This window comes from Nasonia vitripennis, chromosome 2 (assembly GCF_009193385.2).
Source record: "Nasonia vitripennis strain AsymCx chromosome 2, Nvit_psr_1.1, whole genome shotgun sequence".
Taxonomy (NCBI): domain Eukaryota; kingdom Metazoa; phylum Arthropoda; class Insecta; order Hymenoptera; family Pteromalidae; genus Nasonia; species Nasonia vitripennis.
Window position 1 is genome coordinate 12,389,341 of NC_045758.1, and position 20,549 is coordinate 12,409,889.

General features: G+C 50.9%; 4 protein-coding genes across 7 annotated transcripts; 1 reads left to right on the forward strand and 3 right to left on the reverse strand.

Moving 5' to 3' along the window:
- Nucleotides 1-51: 51 nt before the first annotated feature.
- On the forward strand, nucleotides 52-1,925 carry LOC100679008. Its single transcript, XM_008214362.4, has 5 exons — nucleotides 52-270; nucleotides 361-411; nucleotides 485-619; nucleotides 692-908; nucleotides 978-1,925. Exons 1-5 carry the CDS (start codon nucleotides 152-154, stop codon nucleotides 1,533-1,535), a joined length of 1,080 nt encoding a protein of 359 aa, XP_008212584.1. The 5' UTR covers nucleotides 52-151; the 3' UTR covers nucleotides 1,536-1,925.
- On the reverse strand, nucleotides 1,544-2,615 carry LOC100122798 (vesicle transport protein SFT2C). Its single transcript, XM_001606350.6, has 3 exons — nucleotides 2,304-2,615; nucleotides 2,023-2,174; nucleotides 1,544-1,946 (listed from the first exon to the last, which is right to left on the reverse strand). Exons 1-3 carry the CDS (start codon nucleotides 2,493-2,495, stop codon nucleotides 1,676-1,678), a joined length of 615 nt encoding a protein of 204 aa, XP_001606400.1. The 5' UTR covers nucleotides 2,496-2,615; the 3' UTR covers nucleotides 1,544-1,675.
- A 4,439-nt stretch (nucleotides 2,616-7,054) lies between these two features.
- LOC103317242 (serine/arginine repetitive matrix protein 1-like) lies at nucleotides 7,055-8,917 on the reverse strand. Its single transcript, XM_008214607.1, has one exon. It carries the CDS (start codon nucleotides 8,915-8,917, stop codon nucleotides 7,055-7,057), a length of 1,863 nt encoding a protein of 620 aa, XP_008212829.1.
- A 37-nt stretch (nucleotides 8,918-8,954) lies between these two features.
- LOC100122776 (cyclin-dependent kinase 5 activator 1) lies at nucleotides 8,955-19,514 on the reverse strand. 4 transcript variants are annotated; one of them, XM_016982440.3, is made up of 5 exons: nucleotides 17,696-19,514; nucleotides 17,159-17,449; nucleotides 9,898-10,194; nucleotides 9,693-9,767; nucleotides 9,273-9,389 (listed from the first exon to the last, which is right to left on the reverse strand). In XM_016982440.3, exons 1-4 carry the CDS (start codon nucleotides 18,182-18,184, stop codon nucleotides 9,696-9,698), a joined length of 1,149 nt encoding a protein of 382 aa, XP_016837929.1. In that variant the 5' UTR covers nucleotides 18,185-19,514; the 3' UTR covers nucleotides 9,273-9,389; nucleotides 9,693-9,695. The 4 variants fall into 4 exon arrangements, with proteins under 4 accessions (XP_001606378.2, XP_031779092.1, XP_016837929.1 ...); XM_016982439.3 differs by having other exon boundaries at nucleotides 9,281-9,389; nucleotides 9,684-9,767; XM_001606328.6 differs by lacking the exon at nucleotides 9,693-9,767 and having other exon boundaries at nucleotides 8,955-9,389; nucleotides 17,159-17,401.
- Nucleotides 19,515-20,549: the final 1,035 nt, after the last annotated feature.

Here is a 20,549-nt window from a genome sequence, read left to right on the forward strand (position 1 = left end):
GTTATTCAAACCGTTGAGTTTTAGATGGCGCCACCTCCTTGGAGTCATTGCGTATCGTCAGTTACTACCAAGTTGGCACGTTGTTCTCTTCGTCGTTATAATAACAGAGTAACCTGTAGTAAGATGATAACAAGACTGTTCCTCTTTGATAATGACTTCCACTGCTACACCGGTTTTATCGAAAGCTCAGCAAAGAAAGTCCCTGTCAGCTAAGAAGGGCCCAATCAAAGGTTTGAAAAATGTCTTGGCTCAACCGTACGAAAACTATTGGTAAGTGACTCTGCATTCAACGTATCGAACATTTTAGGTTATAGCACGTGTTATACATGCCGTTTGTTTATGTCGTTCTGTCACTTGCAGGCCACTTCTAAAAAATGACGAAGGTGCGACTTTGGAAAAGCTTCTACAAAGGTATTTTGATTTCAGTAAATTTGTGACTTATAAAGCTGAAAGTAAAGTTTGAATTGGGTAAAATATTTTTCAGATTATTACCGGTTTTGAAACGTTCTGAAAGTAAAGTACCATGGAGTCAACTACGCAAAGTGAAAAAGGAGGAAAGAGCAGCAGCAAGACGAGCTGCACAGGTTAATTCCGATAGCAATTATGATGAAGTTGCTGCGTAAGTGTTTGAGATAGCAGTATTCCTATTTAATTTAGCGATGAAAATTTATTTATTGCTATGACTTTTTAGGAAATCTGTTGTATTTGGAGTTAACGCTGTCACAAGGCTGCTGGAGAAGGACAATGCCTCCTGCATTTTGCTTGATGGCAACGTAGATCCTTCTTTACTTGTTAAACATGTTGTTGTTATGGCTAAAAACAAAGATATTCCTGTTATTTTGTTATCATTTTTAAAAAGAGTGACATTGGAAACTATTGGATTTGCGTCAGCAGCTATTGGCTTGAAGGTTTCTAGAACTATTTTTTTTTATGTTTTAATGATTAACTCATTTTTCAAATGTGTATTGATATTCCAGAAAGATGTGAAGGATACAGCTGATAATTATTTTTTCACACTACTTGAAAAAGTATCTGAATTATCATCAGATTTGTCAAGGTCTAAAACACCTGTTGCCTTATTTCAAGAAAACACACAGGTGGATGACGAGGAAAATAAAATCCAAGTAAAGGATGAGCCTATGGAAGAGGATATAAAAAAAGATGCAAAACCACACACAGTATCTACTGATGTCTACTTGTACAGAACATCGAAGAAAGAAAGAGTTTTTCAACCAGCAAATGCATCCAAAGAGAAACCAAATATTGATAAAAGTTGGTGTGATTATATTGCTTTGGATAATGATGGATTCAATTTGGATGAAAGACCAGCCAAGGTACCGTTAAGATTTTTTGAAAGTGTGAATTCTGATAAATGCAATAATAGTGATAGTGACAAAGTACAAAGAAAAACGACCAAGAAGAGAACAGGTGAGTCACACGATAGAGTTAGTTACAAACCATTAAAAGTGAAACGTTTAAAAGGTAATGAATCAAGGACTAAAGCCATTAGGCCTCCAAAAGTAAAAAAGAAGTAACACTGTTGTATAGTTCTTTTTTATAAATAAAGGACTGTTGTATTTTTTATACAAAAATTTTACACTATTTACAGTAATATCTTACAGTTATATATTTTTAATTTTATAAATATCGAATGCCTTAGAGTGCTAGGATGGTATCAAACAGGTAGGGTTGAACTGACTGATGACCTGAACATTCTCGTAAAAAACATCAGTCCTGTTGTGCCACCAGGTATATGACTTATCAAAAATGTCAACATTGCGATCAATTGACATACCGCACACAAGACAGTCAGCGACGTAGATTGTAGATGAAGAGCAAAGTACAGTGTACCGGTTAATGTGACGATATAAATAATAGAAAAGCATCTTCTCTCGGCTGAGAAGAGGGACTTTATGTAGCTCATAGGACCCCACAAAAAACTAAAGCTGTAACAACATAAAATAATGGTTTAGTTTGTCGTTTGACATTATGGAATGGTTGCAAAATTATGAGTCGTAGTACCTCATCAAGAAAAACATGCTTCCCAGTGAGTAGAGAAGAGCGAATTTTCTCGCCTTCAACAATAATACAGGAATATAAATAGCAGACAGGCAAAAACATAGGATTCCCATGACAAAACACATTCCGAAGGCAGTCAGTCTCTGCATTCTGGTCTAAAACAGACGGTAAAAGGACAGATCATCAGGACGATTTCACTACTCAGGTGAAATTTCATCATATAGAAAATCCCGTTAATGTTTAAATCGCATTACGCAGAGGTTATGTTCCCGAGAGATACTAACCATGCTAGGGCAACAGTCTTTTTGTGTCTCCTTGAGCCATCCCGACTCCTGTCTGTCTTCTTCGGAATTTCGGCCGAGCCATTTTCCCAGGTCTGGTTTTGGTATCGTCACCGATGGCAGTTGTATTTTATATTGTTTTTCATTTTTACTACTCAGGAGGTATTCGCTTAGCTCCTTGTTGAGATCGGCCATTTTGACACGTAAACCCACTTGTCAAATGATGTGTTTACAAATCCGATCGGTAAAGTAGGCGTCGCGTCGTCTGGTTACCTTGACTCCGAGTCTCCGATATTATGCTAATGAGTACAGCTGGGTTTGAACTTGCTAATGCATAAGCCACTTTGCTTGCTTGTAGATATAGGAACAGGAATGACGTAGTGGGCCGAAGAAAACAAAACAAAGCTTCTATTCATAGTAATGATGAAAATGAATAACTCGTCTTCGGATTTTCAAACTTACATTTATTTAAACAAATCAACATTGACCTCATATTATGGGTTGCATATCGTATCGTTTACATAAATTATTATGCATTGCTCTACCTCGCAGAACAAGTATTCCCTGCATCACGCCGTATCTTTCGATTTTATTTTTTTGTTTTTTTTTTGTTATTTTTTTATTTCATTATAATTGTCAGTATTTCTTTGTTGGTATTAAGTGTGTGTGTGTGTGTTGTCAGATTATCACGAAACATTCGAGGGGGTAGGGGGTAGGGGGGATACATCGGATATCGTGTGAGTTGTTCCTTACTTAAATTAACAATATAATAATAATAATAATAATAATGATAATAATAATAATAATAATATCAATGATAATGCTGGACTAGAAAAAACGTTGAGCTTCGATAGTCTAGTTTCGCAGTTTTCAGCGTGTATAATCACACGTGAAGCCAAGAAGATAAAACGTATCAAGCTCAATCGAGATGTATAAGCAACGTAACGAGTACAAATGAAACGTATTAGAGCATACGCAGGCAATCGATCAATCAACCAATCAATCACATAATCAATAATATAACAAAGAATCACATTTTTTTGCTTATAATACGATCTACGAGATCTGTATTTATTTTACTCTTACGTGTTTTTTTTTGGTTGCATTTTGCTTGCTGTCCCATTCTCCGTCTCGATCATCTCTTCGCTCTCTCATCTCGTTATTTAATACTATGGCTCTATTATTTTTGCTTTAACCTTTGGTTTTAGAGAGAAAGTCCTCGCAGCGAGTCGTTTCGTCAATTATACACGGACGAGACTGCTAATCCGACACGAAGGGGAATTCGCCTATTATTATATATCGGAGACTGCAAACGAATCGCAATGAATAAATACACAGGCTTATGTTTATACAGTATACGTCGGGTATGATAAGAGTTTCATTTTTTGTCTCTCTCTCTCTCTCTCTCTCTCTCTCTCTCTCTCTATCTCTCTCGTTAACTAAGTATTTTGGCTTCCGTCCCCCCCTCTCTCTCTCTCTCTCCCGTTACACATTCTCTCTTATATTTCTACGCTAAATGGCAGCTCGGGTACACTGTACTGCGGCCCTCTTCGCGATTCGTCGAATCGAAAATTCAAGATGAACTTCTATCTGATAGCTCCGGCTCCTCGGCTCGTGTTCGATTGTCCCGCTTCGTTGCAGCTTTTGATCCGTTTATTTTTTCATTGTTCTTACGGCTTCCGTCCTGGGTTCGATCGAGTGAAAGCGCGTGGCTTGACCGCGAAAGACGAGTTATTTTCGGCCGGGCTGTACTGCGCGCGGCATCGATTTTCCCGCCGCTTTTGTGTGTCCCTGCATCATCACAGATGCACGTCCTACAGACTCGCGAAAATTAAACTTTTCATCTCGCAGATGCGATTGCCGATATATCGTAACAAATATCACGAAAGAGAATATCACGTTCGAGTTGTGTAACCGCTCCTTCTCATTTTCATCCTCATTTATACAATAATAATAATCGGGGCGAGTGTCTGCAGTGCTCAATAATGCTCGAGTGTGTGTTTGTGTGTATAGTGAACGTTTTCTTTAATTTGTTTTTCTCTTTTGCTTGTCGAATGCGAACTTATGTACAATCGTCGCGGTATATAAGAAGAACAATATCATCATAGTTTGGTTTAATTGCAATATTAAACTTTACGCTTAACGTCTACGGGGGTAGTAATCGTTATTTAGATATACTTCGTCGGTATACTCGTAATAAGTAAATGAACGCGGTTCAGCGTTAAGAATGTAGAAAATACGAAATATTGCGCTTTTAAGAAAAGGGGGGGGGGAGAGGCTGTGTCTGTGTTTTCATTGCTGGGAAATTTATGTATATTTACGTATCTCCCTCTTTTGCACACTCGACTTGACTCTTTTTATACAGCTCGGTTTTCTTTTTTGCCACTCGATTCGTTCGAACAATATGTATATGCGGAGGGACGACGCACGCGATCACAATGTATACATATAGTCGCAGCCAGTCGTGAATTAATCGTTAATAAAACCCGTTCAATTTATTGATTTTACTTTCCTCGGATAAAAAAAATATTCGAATATTATTATCATCATTGTCGTCGTCGTCATATATTTTATATATATATATATATATATATATATATATATATATATATATATATATACACACACACACCCTCGTTTACGCAGTTCGTATATAATACTTGCTCGTAAAAATTCAGCTTATCAAAGTCTCGTGGTTCTCGCGGTAAATTTTAGTAACGATTAAGTCGATTTCACACTGCTTTACAGTCGCAATAAATTCTCTTTTATTTTTCTTTGTTATTATACCCTTTTTATTGTTTCTCTTCTTAATATCTCTCGCTTTCTTTCTCTTTTTCGCTAAACACATAACTTCAACGTTACACAATATCTCCGTATTTCGCTAATATCAGTATAGAAAATAACATAGCCGAACACGTTGTATTCGGGAGTATTCAACGAAAGCAAAAAACCATTGCGACGGGTCGTGTGTGAGTGATTGTATTATTTTTTTCTCTTGTTACTTGCATAACTTTGCACGCGCGAAAACGCAAGAAGATCTCGAGCCGAGATATGTGTATAATATATATAGAGAGCTACGGAGCAAGTCAAAGTCAAAGAGAGCTTCGTTATATAATAATAATAATCATCCTTATTTGTTTCTTCACAAAACGCGTGACGCGATCGCTTTTACATGAACAGTCGATCGCAATTCGGCAGGAATCAAGAGAAGTTCGACTTATCTAGGTTTTTCATGTCATTTTATTAATTATATACTTCATTTAATTCAGTTTCATCTGATTTTTTTTATATATAAACGCGCATAATCAACAAACGAGCTTCTCGTATTTTTATTTATTCAGTCTACGAAAGAAGAGAAGGGGAAACGAAATATCGAGCCGCATATCGCTTTCTTTTTTTTTTCTTCATTTGCGTATGTATATATGTATATATAGCTGCGCATAGAGTTCCACTACTTTATACGTATTATAATCAAAGAGAGCAACTGCGGAGAGATAACGCTAAGCTTATCATCATCCCGGCACATATTATGCAACTTCTTTCTTCCTCTTGCATTTTTTATTTCCTGTCGGTCAATCCTCTCCCGTGACGCGCGTGTGTGTGTGGTGTGTGTGTGCGCGCGCGCGCAGACGCGCAAAGACTTTCCGCGCGAGAAAGTCGCGGCGTTGCGCGCTTCTCCCCTACGTAATACAATATGTATATATATATATATGTGTGTGTTTTTTTAACGTCGCGCGTACGCACAGTCTGACCCATTTCGGATTGTTTCACTGGAAATCGTTAAGAGAGCTCTATATACGTAAGTGGTAATATTGCACGCGCCGGCACAGGGCCGCCGATTTTACTCGAGGCGGCCCGTCTCAAATAAATTAGGTTTACATACCATCCTCCTTATATAATGTATGCAACGTACGCGAGTATACAGTATTATATACCCGTACACGTGAGCGATGACGAGCGTCGAAAAATCAAGCTCTCGAGTCGTTTCGCAGCGTCGTTCGTGCAGTGTCTGTCCGAGTGTGTGTACAATGTTTATCAACTCTTCTCTCTCGTTTTACACCCCCCGTGTCATCGTATCACGAAGCTATATAGTGTAACGTGACGCACAATCGGTAACAACGGATCTCTCGCGCACTCTCACTCGCTCGCGGATGTTGATTGAATCGACGCGGCGATTCGTCCGTGCGAGGTGTCTTGTGTGGAAAAAAACGCACCTCGTACGAGCGACGACGCCCGCGTGCTCGCAGTCATCCCTCTGACTTGACGGCAGCTTTCTCTCTCACTCGTTCTCTCTCTCTCTCTCTCTCTCTCTCTCACTCCCTGATGCAGACTACTTAAGATCTAAGCTCGTACTTAATTGTTACTAATTATCGTGTAATATCGCTAAACGTATCGTTGAAACGCACTAAGAACGTTACTCCTATATGCTTGCTCTCCCCGTTTGAACGTGTGCAGCAGCGCTGACTCCTCCGCGACAGCCTGGCTCCTCCGCCGTCGTCCGTCTGGTGATGAGTAGGCCAGTCTTGCAGCGAGGACGACGCAGCCCTGGTGTGTGTGCATGTGTGTGTGAGTCTGCGTGAGCGTGTGGATGCAACGTATCCGAACGATCCCCCTGATCGAAAGAAGTAGCCCCCTGTGGCTCGAGCGGCTCTTCGTTGTTCTGCGTCGACGAATGTGAAACGGAAGCGCTCGCAAGGGTATACTCAACGACGACAACAACAACAACAACAACAACAGCAGCAGCAACAACAGTCTTAGACGGTGGTGACGTACTCCCGGAGCTCCTGGCGCTCGGGGTCCTCGTCGTCGGCGAACCAACGGCCGCCGTGCCGCGCCGCGTCCTCGCTCTTCGCCCGGAAGATCAGGCCGCGCTTGGTGGACTCGCTGCGGTTGTAGCTGCGCACCTCCTCGCTGAGCGAGCGCTTGCTCGCGTCGATGTGCGGCGGCACGTCGAGCAGGGCTTTGCTCCGCTGCAGCTGGGGCCGGTTCCTCCGGGCGCGGCCCGGCTCCTCGCTCGAGGCGCGCATGATGGAGCGCAGGGCCGGCGGCGGCGCCAGCTGGATCGGCTGGGCCGCCGGCTCCTGGTAGTGCTGCTGCTGGCGCTGGCTCTCCTGGGACTTGGCGCGCAGGGCCTTCTTCTTGCTGGAGCGCACCTTGAGGGTCGAGCGCTTGGGCGGCGGCGTGGGCGGCGGCGAGGGCGAGGAGCGGTGCATGGCCGGCGGGGCGAAGGAGGTCTGCCGGCGCAGCTGGGCCTCGCGCGGGTCCTGCGGCGACCAGACGGGCGTGCCGATCTCGGGGGGCGGGCTGGGCGGCGGCGGGGACTCCTCGCGCCAGGCGCCCTGGTAGATCGGGAAGGCCTGCACCTGGTCGAGGATGCGGAAGCGGAAGGCCTCCTCCTCGGTCGGCGTGGGCGTGGCCTCGGGCGGCGGCAGGTGCGTCGGCGTGATGTTGTGGAAGGGCGACCAGGCGCGCGGCGGCCCGTCCTCCTCGTCGAGCGGCATGCTGGGCTCGCGCTCCAGCAGCTTCGGGCCCGCGGCCACCGCCTGGATCGGCGACTCCTCGTACGGCACCCACTTGATGTCGCTGATCTTCTTGGTCTCGCGCTTCTTCATGCCGACGCTCGGCAGGGGCGAGTGGCCCTCGTACGGCGCCCACTTGGCGTCCATCAGGCTGACCTCCGGCGAGATGAGCTTGCGCACGATGCGGTTGTCCAGCCGCAGCGCCTGCCGCGGGTCGCGGTCCGGGTCGGGCGACATGCTGCGGCGCACGCTGTACTTGGGCCGCTCCTTCAGGCTCTTGCTCTTGTAGTCGTCGTGCGGCTTGACCAGCTTCGAGGCCTTGCGCTCGGCCGGCAGCGAGAAGTGCGGCTTGACGCCCCAGCGCGCCCGCAGCGCCCTCCGCTCCTCCGAGGGCTGCGCCCGGCCCTTGACGCTCACGCTCTTGCTCGGCTGCTGGGGCTGCGGGGCCTCGACCGGCTGCTCGACGCTGCCCGGCAGGGGAGAGACCCGCTCCCGGGAGGAGCGCGAGTCGGCGCTGGGCCGCTTCTGCAGCAGCTGCTGCCCGGCGGGCTGGGGCACGGGCAGCGTGGGCGTGACCGAGCGCGAGCCGAGCCTCGAGCCGGCGCGCGAGCCCGAGCGGCGGTCCTCCTCGTCGGAGGGCAGGGGGCTGTGCCGGCGCGAGCCCGGCGGGCCCTCGTCGCTGGCCGAGGGCGAGGGCGAGAGCGCCAGCTGGGGCTTGGGGCAGGTGCAGCGCTGCTTGGGGTTGGCGTGCACCTCGGGCACCTGGAGCGTCCAGCGGTGCTCGCGGTCCATGCGGCTGTCGTCGCTGAGGTGCTTGCGCAGGTCGTGCTCGGGCGGGTCGGGCTTGAGCGACCACTTGTCGGTCTCGGCGCTGTGGTGCTTGCGCAGGTCGCCGCGCTCCGGGTGCCGGCGCGGGCCCTCGCGCTGCGCCTGGGGCGTCAGGCTGTGGCAGCTGCACTTGGTGGCGGCGCGCGAGGCCAGGTCGACGTCGGTGCGCGAGGTGTGCAGCTCCCAGCGGATCTCGGCGCCCTGGCTGGCGTGCTTGCGCAGGTCGCGCAGCGCGTCGTCGGGCGACAGGAAGCTCCGGTACTTGCGCATCTCGGGCCGCTGGCCGCGCGCCTGCAGCTGCTGTGGGCCTCGCTGCTGCTGGCCGGACTGGTCGAGGGTGTCGAGGTCCTCGATGGTGTAGGAGATCTCGAGGGGCTGGCGCTGGCCGCAGCCGGAGCAGCGGCCGCTCTCGGAGTCGGCGTCATCGGTCTCGGCGTCGGCGGGCTGCTGCTGCTGCTGCTGGCCCTCCGCCGACTCCTGCGTGGGCGACTTAGAGGTCGAGGCTATCGCTGAGGTGGTCGCGAGGTCAAGCTGCGTGGGCCGTTTTTCCTCGGCTGGCGAGGCTGACGGGCGGCGGCCGTCGTCAGAGGGTCGTGACGTCGCAGCGGTGCCTGGCGATCCGCACCAGCAGGTGGGTGTAGCTCCGTCAAGCTGCCTTGGTTGGTACCGCGACTCCGGAGACAACGAGGCTTCTGTCGAGGCCGTTACCAGTCAGGTTGCCCCTGTCTGTCGCTCCGTAGGCCTGCCGACACATTACACCAGCCACATTATCATGACATTCCCTATCAATGTTTCGCAGATTCTCTATACCTCAGCTCTACGTGATATATAATATACGCAAGTGGAACGCGAAGGGGAGGCTCGAAGTGCTTCGACTCCGATTCGGTCAGACGAGCATGCCCCTTCGCGCCTTCGCCTCTTTCATTTTTCTACTCGCCACAACTATCAAAGCTACAACTAGAAGTACTCGTATAAAAAATTACTCGTCTACTTATGGGCTAAAGTTACATCTCTAATCGTTTAACGATCAACTTTCCTGTCGTACTTTTCAGCTAGAAAACAAAGTTTGCGTTTTATGCCTGCTAGCGGCCGCCGAGATCTCTCTAATCGCATGCAGTCCCTTGTGAGATGCAAAAGAACACAAGTCACGGTTAGCTCGAGTGAGAGTAATCGCAGAGAGGGACGGACTCGACGAGCACACGAGAGGCCTAGGCCCTCGCGTGAGCGTAATTCGAGATGGGACAACGTGCCTTCAGTTCGGAGAAGATCTCGGTGAAGTATCCGGGCTCGCTGTTGATGCGCAGCATCTTGGAGCTCAGTCGGTTGACGATGAGGAGGCATCGGTCCCAGAACTTGTCCTTGCTGTCCTCGACGAGGAAGGGCTTCAGCGGGTAGCTGATCTCGTTGCCCATGTAGCTGTAGGAGAGGTAGAGGCAGGTCAGCACCGTCGCCTGGAGCTCTCGCTCCGACGCCTCCTTGCCGTCCACCAGCTCGCGCACCAGCATGTACACGAACACCACGTTCGCCGGGTTGATGAACGCCACGTCCTGCAATCAATCACATCGTACGGGGTTAGAATAAAAAGTAGAAACACGCATATTACGCGACACGGATCTGCTCTCGATCAGATCGCACAAAGCCGCACAATTCAATGAGAGAGAGAGAGAGAGAGAGAGAGAGAGAGAGAGAGAGAGAGAGAGCCTCACATACACACACGCGCGCGCGTGGAAAGTAGCAGGTACGCGCCCTCGTGTTTACCTTATAGCCGGCGCACACAATATGCAATCTAGCGGCTCGCGGCTGTGATCGCACTGCGCGATTAGCCGCTGACAATGGCCGTGTTCGGCGCTGTACACGTTGACAATATGCGTGCGTGCTATCATCATCCTCGAACATTCGCGCGCGCGCGATCGATGTGTGTTGCCGGGCGGCCGCCAAGACCAAGCTTTACGGATGCAAAGTGTGTATACGCGCGTTTTATGATAATAATCATCGGCGCACGCGAAGGTCCCTCCGAATCATAGGCTCTGTAGCTTCCATTTGCCTATTCCATTAACCCATTTCGCAGTCATACCAGTCGGGACTTTCCGAAACTCGAAGCGCGGCTGGTGTATTTCTCCGAGTTATCGCTCGCTCAATAAGGAATTCCAACGCGACAGCGAAAAAAGACCTCTCGATCTATCCCCGTCCTTTTGAAATTAACATCAAAGCGAAGACGCCGCCATATAGCGCTAATTACTAGGGCGTGTGCAGCCTAAGCTCTCGCTCGTTCGGCAGCGAAGCGTTAACCGCGAGCAGTTAGTTATTTCAGCGAATGCAGTGCGACGTGAGGCCCCGCAGTGACCCGGCAGGATCGATGACCCCGATAGAGCGAGGCGCGCTCGTCGCCAACCTGCTGCGCATGCAGCTCCTTTTGTTCGCGTCCACATACTCGCCGGGTATATATAGAGCTGACTGCACTTTGCTATAGGCTTTCGATTATGCGCGCCGGCTGCACACACACACACACACACTCACGTATAGCCTCGAGAGCGCTAGCTGCTACTACGTCGCACTGCGGGCTCGTCTTGCCAAAAGAGAGCTGACTCCGAGACTCTTGCCAACCGCGCGCGGAGCTGAGTGTGGAGAGATAGGGATGGAAATTTTCGTACGAATGTATAACGCACGCACGTAAACACGGCCCTTTTAAGTGCCTACTCCGCGGCGGGGCACGAGATCGATCCGGGTTTTGCCAGACCCTCCGCATTATACGATGCCAACAAGCTTCTCCCGTATATCTGTGTACACACACGTACACGCTAGGCTGACTCCGCATTTGCTCGTATCACTTGGCCGAAGAAGCGCAAAGGGCTGGCGAGGAGTAAAATTAGCCCTTATCCGAGGGCACGAGGGGATGCGGCTGCTCTGGCTTACAGGTGTGTGCGCGCGCGCGAGGCGAATTAAAAATAGGAGGACGCGCGGTAAAAATAGCCGCGAGCGAGCGGCAAAAAACTCGATTTCGCAACGTACCTTTTGTGTGGCTTATACGAAGAAAAAGAGCGGAGAGCGACTTTGTTTACTCGAGATAGAGCGAGAGTCTCTATATGCTTATTGGGTCAAGTTTATCGAAAAGCGCGCGCGCGCATTCAAATTTTCAATCTAAAAGTTTCGCTCATCTTAATTTTTCCTCCGAGAATCTCCTTTGTATGCAAGGCCTTCGTTACGCATACCACGCGCGGCCGTGAATTTTACATCCGCGCATAATGCCCCTTTCGAAAAAAGCTCCTTCCTCTCCTCGGTCAAGATTGCAATTTCTGGCTTATTATGAGGCAAAAGCGCTCGGCGCATCCTTCCTCGAAAATCAATACTCGCAGGACTACATGCATCAGCTCTAACGCCTCCCGCTCTCTTTCTCTCTTGCAGCAAAGTGAATCCGAAATGTTGCCTGCAAAATTCATGTTCCGCGCGAGCTACGGACCAACTCTCCCCGGCAGATAAAAAAGTCATATCCGTGTTCGTCCGGATTACTCGCGTGTACGTCGGTTCAAACTGGGTCAATCCGGCGAGCGAGTTATATACGCGTATATAGATACAGGGTTCTCTCTCGGCGTATTTACGTAATCCGGAAGAGATGAGATAATTGTTACGGGGGCGTAGAGGGTGAGAAAGCGAGTTGGCAGGCTGGCGGACGCGGGAAAGAGCGTCGACAGAGTCGATGTAACGCGGACCTCGAGCGGTCGATATTTACAGGGGTGAGCGGCCTGCCCTGCCCCTGCGCAGTATAGCAGCTGTATAGAGTGCAGCCCGACGCCGGGGAGGAATAAAAGGGGGAGAGCGCTCGCTTTTCGATGGAATTTCGAGGAAGGATTTTTATTTGACGCGAATGCATATTTCGCTTTGATTTTTCGCTGACGGCCGGCCGGGGATCCGGAAGCTTTCCGAGATAGAGGCGCTGGGCAAAAAATCGAGGATTTTATTGTTTACAACTTATCGGCTTTCCCGACGTCGACTCTCTCTCTCTCTCTCTCTCTCTCTCTCTCTATATCTTCCTGACGCGCGCATATAGTTTTTGACGTGCGCGCGGGGATGGCTCGGAAAACTCGCGATATAACTTTTTTTACCTCTTCCCCGCCATACGCGCTCTCGCGCGTGCGTGTGCCTGAAAACAAAGCAAACAGTCCCCGCTTTTCGAGCTGCTATACACACTCGAAACTTCTTCATCTACATCCGTAATACTGCGATTCCGCACGCGAGGAAACAACACGTGACGGGCTCGTGACATTGTCTGGCATATTTTTCCCGCGACACCACTATACGCTGACTGATCGTATTATCACGCTGTGTTGGCTTCTCTCGCGAGAGCACGTGTTTCCAGGCGGAAGTTCCGATGTCTCTACGGATTCGCCCGGGTAATTAGATTCGCCGCCGCGTCTCCGCACGTATACACAGACAGGTCGAATATTTTCGCGAACTGGATCATCGCGATTAATTCGACGGCAGCGCACGTGTTGCGCGAGTTGTCCTAGTCGCACTTTTGCAAAGAAAGTCGCGCGCCAGCGCATAGGTCTATACTCTCAGCGAGGGAGTATTTACGCGCACAATGGGCTCAAAACAATGACGCATTGTTTTGAACTTGCCGCGTCGATCCGCGATTGATGTTAGAAAGTTCTCTTATTCTCGCTGAAAATAGGCGCGTGTGAACGCATGCACACATGTGGATCAAGGCAAGAGACTGAGAGAGAGAGAGAGAGAGGACTGTTTAAGCTGTTGTTATCGACGCTCGCTCTATTACGATTCCGCATGACGTCGAGGCGCGAGTTTATTTCCGTCGGCATTATTAATAAACTTCGACTGCAGGCTTGAAATTATATATGCGCGAGCACGAGGGGTCGATGAAGCTAATTTTGATTACAGAGCGCCGTACTAGCTTTCGCTGAATGAGCTTTAAAAAAGACGACGACGCGGCGTGGGTTCATCTCTCTTTCTCTCTCTCTCTCTCTCTCTCGACAATAAAGAGGTTGGTTGTACGGCCGCAAGTCCGTCAATATTTGTCGCGAATCGAAGAAAACCGCCCGAAGGTGTAGCCGACGATTGTGTGTACCACGACGCTTTAAAATAAGGCCGTGTCCTGCGCAAACATTCCATACATCGCGATAGGATCGCTCCCCAGAGTGAGAAAGCCTAATCTCCTTATTCACTGCAGTCGCAAGTATAGCCTCATGGAATTTCAAGAATGACGTCAAGGGTAATGTTCGCTGCGACTTATAGCTATAATAATAACTCTCTTCGTTACGCAACGTGACATTTCGCTAGCCTCGTGCTCTGCGCTTCGCAGCCCTTCGATTATTATTAATGCCGTAATAATAGTAATGCACCGGCTGAAATTAATCAGACCGATCGCTTTGTTACGTCAATTATTATAGCTCGACGAAATCGCGGCAGCGAGAGAGCAATAAAACACACTGTGTTGAGAAAATTTAATTAGAGCGCGCGAGGAAAAAAATTATCGAACTCGAGCCAAGTAGGGCTAACGAACCCGTTTAATTGACACGACTGGTCTCGTACGTACACACACTGCTCCTTCACCCCCTTTTCGGCGCGGCGAAAGGGGGAGATAAAGAAAGGTCTCGTATCGCTCTCTCTCTCTCTCTCTCTCTCTCTCTCTCTCTCTCTCTCTCTCTCTCTCTCTCTCTCTTCGGGCGACTTTGAAAAAGAGCCTCTAATATCTCTCGGTACACACACACGCGGGCTCGCGGTATTCGCCCTTGAGTGATTAGATTCGAAAGTGCGAGCACGTGTGTCATCGATTCGTTTTCGACGCTCGATAGCGCTGTGTACACGCAGTCGTCTAAAGCCGCGCAATTGCGAGATTAGCTCCCGACCATTAGCGTCTCGTTATTTTCACGCTCGCGCGGGCTCTCTCTATGCGCGCGTCTCTATAGTGAATAAAAAGATTGCGCGAAACCAAATCGAGAGATATTATCGCGGATCGTTATCGGAGCCCGTCACACATACACACTCGAGGGGGGCTGAGACCCTTCATGACTTTTAGCGCGCGCGCGAGTGAGAGAGAGAGAATATACGAATGTACGACGCAGTCGCTTTTTTCATCGAGGATTAATATTTCGTCGTGTATACCTTCAATTAGCGCCGGCCGATTAATTAATCGGCGAAAAAGCAGCAAACACAATGGGGGATTACCGTGTATACAGAGCAGCTCGCGAGTATTCGAAATGATTCGATTACGCGCGCGTTTGTACAATGCGAATCTAATTAAGGCGAATTAATCAGGCGTTCCGTGATATCATATACGTCCACTTTCTCGAAAGTTTAATTAGGCATTATGCTCTCCCCGGAATTGCTCCGAATCGTCGCGCCAATTTCAATTTGCCCTATGTAACGCGCCGTGTCTATACGTTACATCTATATACTCTCGAAAATCAAGGACCTCGCGTATACGTGCGACGAGAGAAAGGAGTAAAAGAACCCAGTGCGCGTAACGCGATAACGAAGCTCGCACGTGTCCGAAGCCCGCGTGTGTGATTCCCCCTTTTCCTTGCTCCCGGCGGCGCGGTCCTCGTATTATATACGCGTGCAGTCGCTCCAGAATTCGTACATGTGCCTGCATAATATCCCGTCGACTCTCTCCGCGCTTTGGACTCTCCCTCCGGGAAATCGCATAAGCGGGAAAAGCGCTCGGGGGTATACGGGCGTACGCGAAAAATTTGGGAATTTAGGTCGGTCAGCTCTGTGTACCTACCCCCCCCCCCTCTCTCTCTCTCTCTCTCCGCGTTAATATTAATCGACGACTGCGATTCGATTTTCCATTGTACACTGACGCAGGGTATAACCCGATACGCCGCAATACTTAAAAGCGAAGCTATACGCGCGCAATCGATATATTCCTTCGACGCAGAGGACAAACAATTTGAGAAAAAAACGCGTGTTTACCGAGAGAAGGGGAGGACGTCAGCGTGTTTATTATATTTGCGCGCGGGCCAAAGCAAATTCGACTAAGCACGAATATATACAGGCGTCGACGTGTGTGTGTGTGTGTGTGTGTGTGTGAGAAAGGTCGGCTCTCCCCGCGCGGACGACAAGCAGTGCCAATACGCCGATGGCTGAATTGCCTTTTGACGCGGGGAAAATCGAAAAAAGGGACACAACGTCTGCCAACCGATAGCATCTCTTTCTCACAGGCGGACGGCTTTTCCGGGATAGGAGCTGCGCCACCGAGGCTCTATGTACTGAAAATCGTGCCGCCACGGGCACGTGCCGGGCTAAAGTTTTCTCTCTCGCGGAGCTGGAGCGTGAATCCGCAAGTGCAAGCTTCTTCTGCTTCTTCTTCGTATTTTTCGGGCGCGGCTCGAACTTTGCGATTTAATTAAAGCGTCGTTCGAGAGGGTAGTTTTTGAAATTTATAGCAGCCGTGCGCGCACGGTAATTCAATATACCCCGGCCGTCGAGAATGAATGTTTGACCTTCTTAATCGCGACCCGCTATGAATCTCCCGTATAAGACGCCGATTTCAATTATGCAGCGCTCGCTCGAGAGTTTTCCACGTCGTGAAAATCCCCGTAACTCATAACGCCCGTTCTTGAAACATTAACTCTCGCAGCTGGAAGGAGCGCGGCATAGCCCAGAAATGCAGCAGTAGCCACTAGACGAATATTTAGGGTGAGTCTACTGCTGCTTCGTTCACGTGGGCATACAGCGTTTTAGGGGAGAGACTGGAGGATCGCCATCTCTGTTTTCGCTCTCGGCGCCACTGCGGACTTTAATTGGAGAGCCCCGAGGCGTCGGCCTGAATTATGCATACTACGTCTCGGCGCGCGTAGGGCCGAGAGAGAGAGAGAGAGAGAGAGACGCGCGGGATTTTGAAAAATCGCGCGCCCAAGAGGGTGCGTCGGCTTTCGTTATTACACCGCGCGGGGAGATACGTTTGTTTTACAGCCAAATTTTTTTTCACCCCCAGCGGCGACGAAAGGGTTGCGGAGCTTATCGATTTCTACTCAGCCGAGATAATGATAATGACAAGCCCGAAACTCGATTAGTCGCGCGCGCTCTACCTTACATTATACGGCGGTAATCGGCTCCAAGGTTACTGTACTAACGATAATGCCATTAATAGCGGACAAAGCAGCGACTCGCTCTTTTTCAGGATAAACAGCGCAGAGAGATAGGTAGAGAGGTAGAGGCAGTTAATCCAGTCCCGCGAAATCCGTTTTATCCGCGTATTGTGACTGGAGTGCACGATTCTCGTTACACTGGCTGTTCCCGGGGGAGGCTGCTGCTGGAGTATCGACCAAAGGAGACCGAGCCTTTTTACACGTCTGAAAACGCTACTGGAGATCAAAGATTTTTCACGGACCGAGAGACTCCCGTTTTAATTAGTCGGTCGAACGTTGATTCCCGAGCGAGTTTGAAGTTGGACGCCTGAGCCCGAAGCCGAGCAAGTTCAGCAGCAGGGATGACGAAACAATCGAGCGAAGCTCATTATGCACATAGCGTAGAACGTGTGTAGAAGCTCACCTGCCAGCCCTGCAGCAGGAGGCTGCGGTCTACCGTCCTGAGCCACATGACGGCGTCGCCGGCCTGGAAGTCCCTGAGCTTGACGCACTTGGCGTGGAGGTAGACGCCGAGGCACTTGAGCAGCTCCGAGGTCGAGGCCTGGATCACGGTCTTCCTCGAGGCGGGCGGCTGGGGCTTCTGCACGAGCTTCTCGCACTGGGGGTTGTGCGACGCGTGGTTGTTGTTCGAGATCGGCGCCTTCGTCTGATACGAATAAAAGGACGTGTTCATCGGCGGACCGATCATTGACACCTGCGTTGGGAACATAGAGATTTCGTTTTGCCAATTTCGAGCTGGATTATGTACAAGATTCTACTGCCAATTTCACGCGGCGTGGATGCCTAGGCTACGGGGCTACTGTACTAGCGGGGAGGATCGGGGCTGGGTATGTAGGATTTCCTGTTGGAGAGACGATCGATGGAAGGCCGATGTAAACATGCCATTTTTACAGTCGTGCGGCGCGTGCAACCACTAGCTCTACTACTATACACTACTCACTTGGGGCGTCTGGATGTTCTTGTTCTTGTCGGTGATGGGTATGTTGTCGAGTGGCTGCCGGAACTTGATGTTCTTGTTCTTGTTGTCGAGCTTCTTCTTGTTGTTGTTGACCGTGCTGAAGCGCTTCCAGGAGAGGGCCCCGATGATGAGCGAGTTCTTCTTGAGGTTCTTCTCGAGCGCGTTCTTCTCCGAGATGATGCGCGCGTTGTCATTGTTGTTGAGGTTGATGTTGTTGTTCTGCAGGGAGTTGTTGTTGGCCGCGGGCTGCTGCTGCGTGGCCGCGACGGCCGCGACGCCGACGAGCGCCGCCTGCTGGTGCTGCTGCTGCTGCTGCTGCTGGCCCTTGGCGTTCTCCCGGTTCTTCACGTTGTTCAACTGCTCGTAGTTGAAGTTGTTGAGGGCGAGGTTGGCGGGCTGGTGGGAGGGGCTGCCGGCGGTCTGCTGCTGCTGCTGCCTCTCCCGGGGACTGAAGGAGAGGACGGTGCCCATGTTGTCGCTCTGCTCCTTGCAGCTGGGCCTACGGGACTGGGCTGGCTCGCTGCCGGGCTGCAGGTTCTCCCGCTGGGCTATCGCGCTCGACGACAGCTCCGAGGGCGGCCGGGGCGGACTGAGGCTGGTTATCCTGGGCGGCGGGGGCTGGACTCGGGGTATCGAGGGCTGCTCCCTCGAGGGTCCCGTCAGCGGGGTCGCATCCCCCGGCTCGATGGCCTCCTCCACGACGGGACCCACGACCTCGCTCAGCCGTCCTCCCAGCCTGCTGCCGTTGATGAGCTCCGGCCGGGTGCAGCGAGGCGCCTCTTGGCCCCTTCTCCCTCTTCCTCTCTTTCTCTTTCTCTTTTTCTCTCTCTCTCTCTTTCTCTCTCTCGCTCTTACGACGCCTCTAGCGCTTACCTAGGCGATGCGATGCTGCTCGGACTCTTGTGCAACTCTCTGCAGCGGCCTCGTCCGCGACGGCGTGTCTACTGCGGGGGCTTGCGAATATGGCGGCAGGCGGCGGCGGCGGCGGCGGCCACGACGCAATCAATACTCCCTGGCTTGCGCCGCTCTCTGCTCTCTCCGTCTCTGTCCCTCCGCTCTCGGCTCTGCTCTCGCCGTCGCTATCTCTCGCAGCGAGTCGCGCGTCCGCTGGCCGCGGCGTGCACTGCAGGCCCGGTGCCCGCTGCTGCTCGGCGAGCCGCTGACGCAGCGAGTCTTCTCCTGGGAGAAGAGACGTCGACTCGCGACAGCGCGCGAGATGCCGAGGGAGCGAGCGCGGACAAAATGGCGCCGGCAGTCGATCGATCGTCTCCGGCCACCCTCGGGGGCCGCGCACACGCGCGCTGATGCACCGTCACCCACGAGGCGTCGCGACTCCCTCTCTCTCTCTCTCTCTCTCTCTCTATCTATACTGGGTAAACTTCGAAACTCTGCTCTGTCGTCGTGGTCGTCCCGATGACTGGGAGCTTTCGCGGCGAGCTTGGAAAAGCGTCGAGGAAAAATCAACGGCACTGTGTCACTCGCTGCTCTCTTCCTCTTCCTCTTCCTCTCTCTCTCTCTCCCTCAGCACAAGGCTCTCCTCTCTCTCTCGCTCTCTCTCTCTCTCTCTTCGGACCCGCGCTGGGGATGCTCGCGCTCCGAGGGTTGTTTTGACAGTGCTCCGCTCGGCTCGGCTGCTGCTTCTCGCGCGAGCTTTCCCTTCGGCGCGCGCAGAGACCAGCGGACTATGCAACAACGCGGGGCTCGAGCTGCTGCTGCTGCTGCTGCAGCGTGTCTCTCGCCCTGCGCGCGCAATCGTTCGATAAACCGAGCGAAGCTTCGTGTACGTATACACTGCACGCCGCACGGAGAGGAGTGTGCGCGTGGGGGTGGCCACGGCGACGGGCTCACCCCCCCCCCCCCGCTCCGAGTCGACGACGAGACACACACAGGGGGAGAAGACGAAGCACGAGTGTGTAAGGCTGGCTTTCTACCGCTGCTCCTGATGCTAGATGCTAGATGATGATGACGACGCCGAGATTGCTCTTTACGACTCGCAGCTTCTTTCTACCCTCGAGATTTCACGCTTAAACGTCCTCTCTCGCTTGTTCGAAGCCGCCTGAAGCGCAGAGTCGGGGAACGTTTATTTATATAATCGAGGCGACGCGAGAGTTACATATGCATAATAGAGCGTAGCGCGCTGCACGTGCCCGAACGATTATGAATCTTTAACGCGGCTTGTATTTTCAGCGAGACCTGCCGAACCGCGGCTATTCTTCAAGAGGGCTGACCGCGGCACCACGCGCGCCAATCGATATAGCGCAATTTTCACCGCCGCTCAGCGTGTGTGGATAACGAGAGGATCGCGTGTTGCGGTGATTCACCGAGGCTGCGCTGGAGGTGTGTAATTTTCCGCGAATAGCTTGCCGGTTTTTCGGCAACAGGACCTTCGTGATGACCGGCAGTAGACCGGCCGAGGAATGGATGTCCTTGTTGGGGCTCTTCGTTGCCGGGTATAGAGGGTGCGTGGAGTTGAATTAATTTTTCGAGAGGAGGAGCATCAGTGGTTGGGGAACGCGCGAAAAAAGTCGGATGGTATTGGTAAGACTGTACAGCTCGTTCGAGATCGGGTGAGCTTTCGGAGATTTTAAATAATTTTTGGGACGTCAGCGGGGGTATTGTCATAATCTATATTAGTGCTAGGACGGTCGGGAGTAATTTATGTAAGTACACGAAGAAAAGAGCAGGCACGCGATGTCAGTTATATAGTAGCGGCAGACCATGAAATTGCAGTAAAACAAGACGGTTTTGGACTGGTCTACGGCCTTCGGTAGATGGCGCATAGACATTTTATCGTTTCCCACATTATATCTAGATCGGTGCCACCTGTACCAAATCT

Coding starts and splice junctions, on each gene's coding strand:
- LOC100122776 (XM_031923232.2), bottom strand. CDS start 18,184: ATGGGCACCGTCCTCTCCTTCAGTCCCCGGGAGAGGCAGCAGCAGCAG. Junction 10,195..17,158: donor TCCTGCTGCAGGGCTGGCAG/GTGAGCTTCTAC, acceptor GATTGATTGCAG/GACGTGGCGTTCATCAACCC. Junction 9,390..9,897: donor AGATCTTCTCCGAACTGAAG/GCACGTTGTCCC, acceptor ATGTGTCGGCAG/GCCTACGGAGCGACAGACAG.
- LOC100679008 (XM_008214362.4), top strand. CDS start 152: ATGACTTCCACTGCTACACCGGTTTTATCGAAAGCTCAGCAAAGAAAG. Junction 412..484: donor TTGGAAAAGCTTCTACAAAG/GTATTTTGATTT, acceptor AATATTTTTCAG/ATTATTACCGGTTTTGAAAC. Junction 909..977: donor CAGCAGCTATTGGCTTGAAG/GTTTCTAGAACT, acceptor TTGATATTCCAG/AAAGATGTGAAGGATACAGC.
- LOC103317242 (XM_008214607.1), bottom strand. CDS start 8,917: ATGCGCAAGTACCGGAGCTTCCTGTCGCCCGACGACGCGCTGCGCGAC.
- LOC100122798 (XM_001606350.6), bottom strand. CDS start 2,495: ATGGCCGATCTCAACAAGGAGCTAAGCGAATACCTCCTGAGTAGTAAA. Junction 2,175..2,303: donor AAGACTGTTGCCCTAGCATG/GTTAGTATCTCT, acceptor CGTCTGTTTTAG/ACCAGAATGCAGAGACTGAC. Junction 1,947..2,022: donor AGCATGTTTTTCTTGATGAG/GTACTACGACTC, acceptor ATGTTGTTACAG/CTTTAGTTTTTTGTGGGGTC.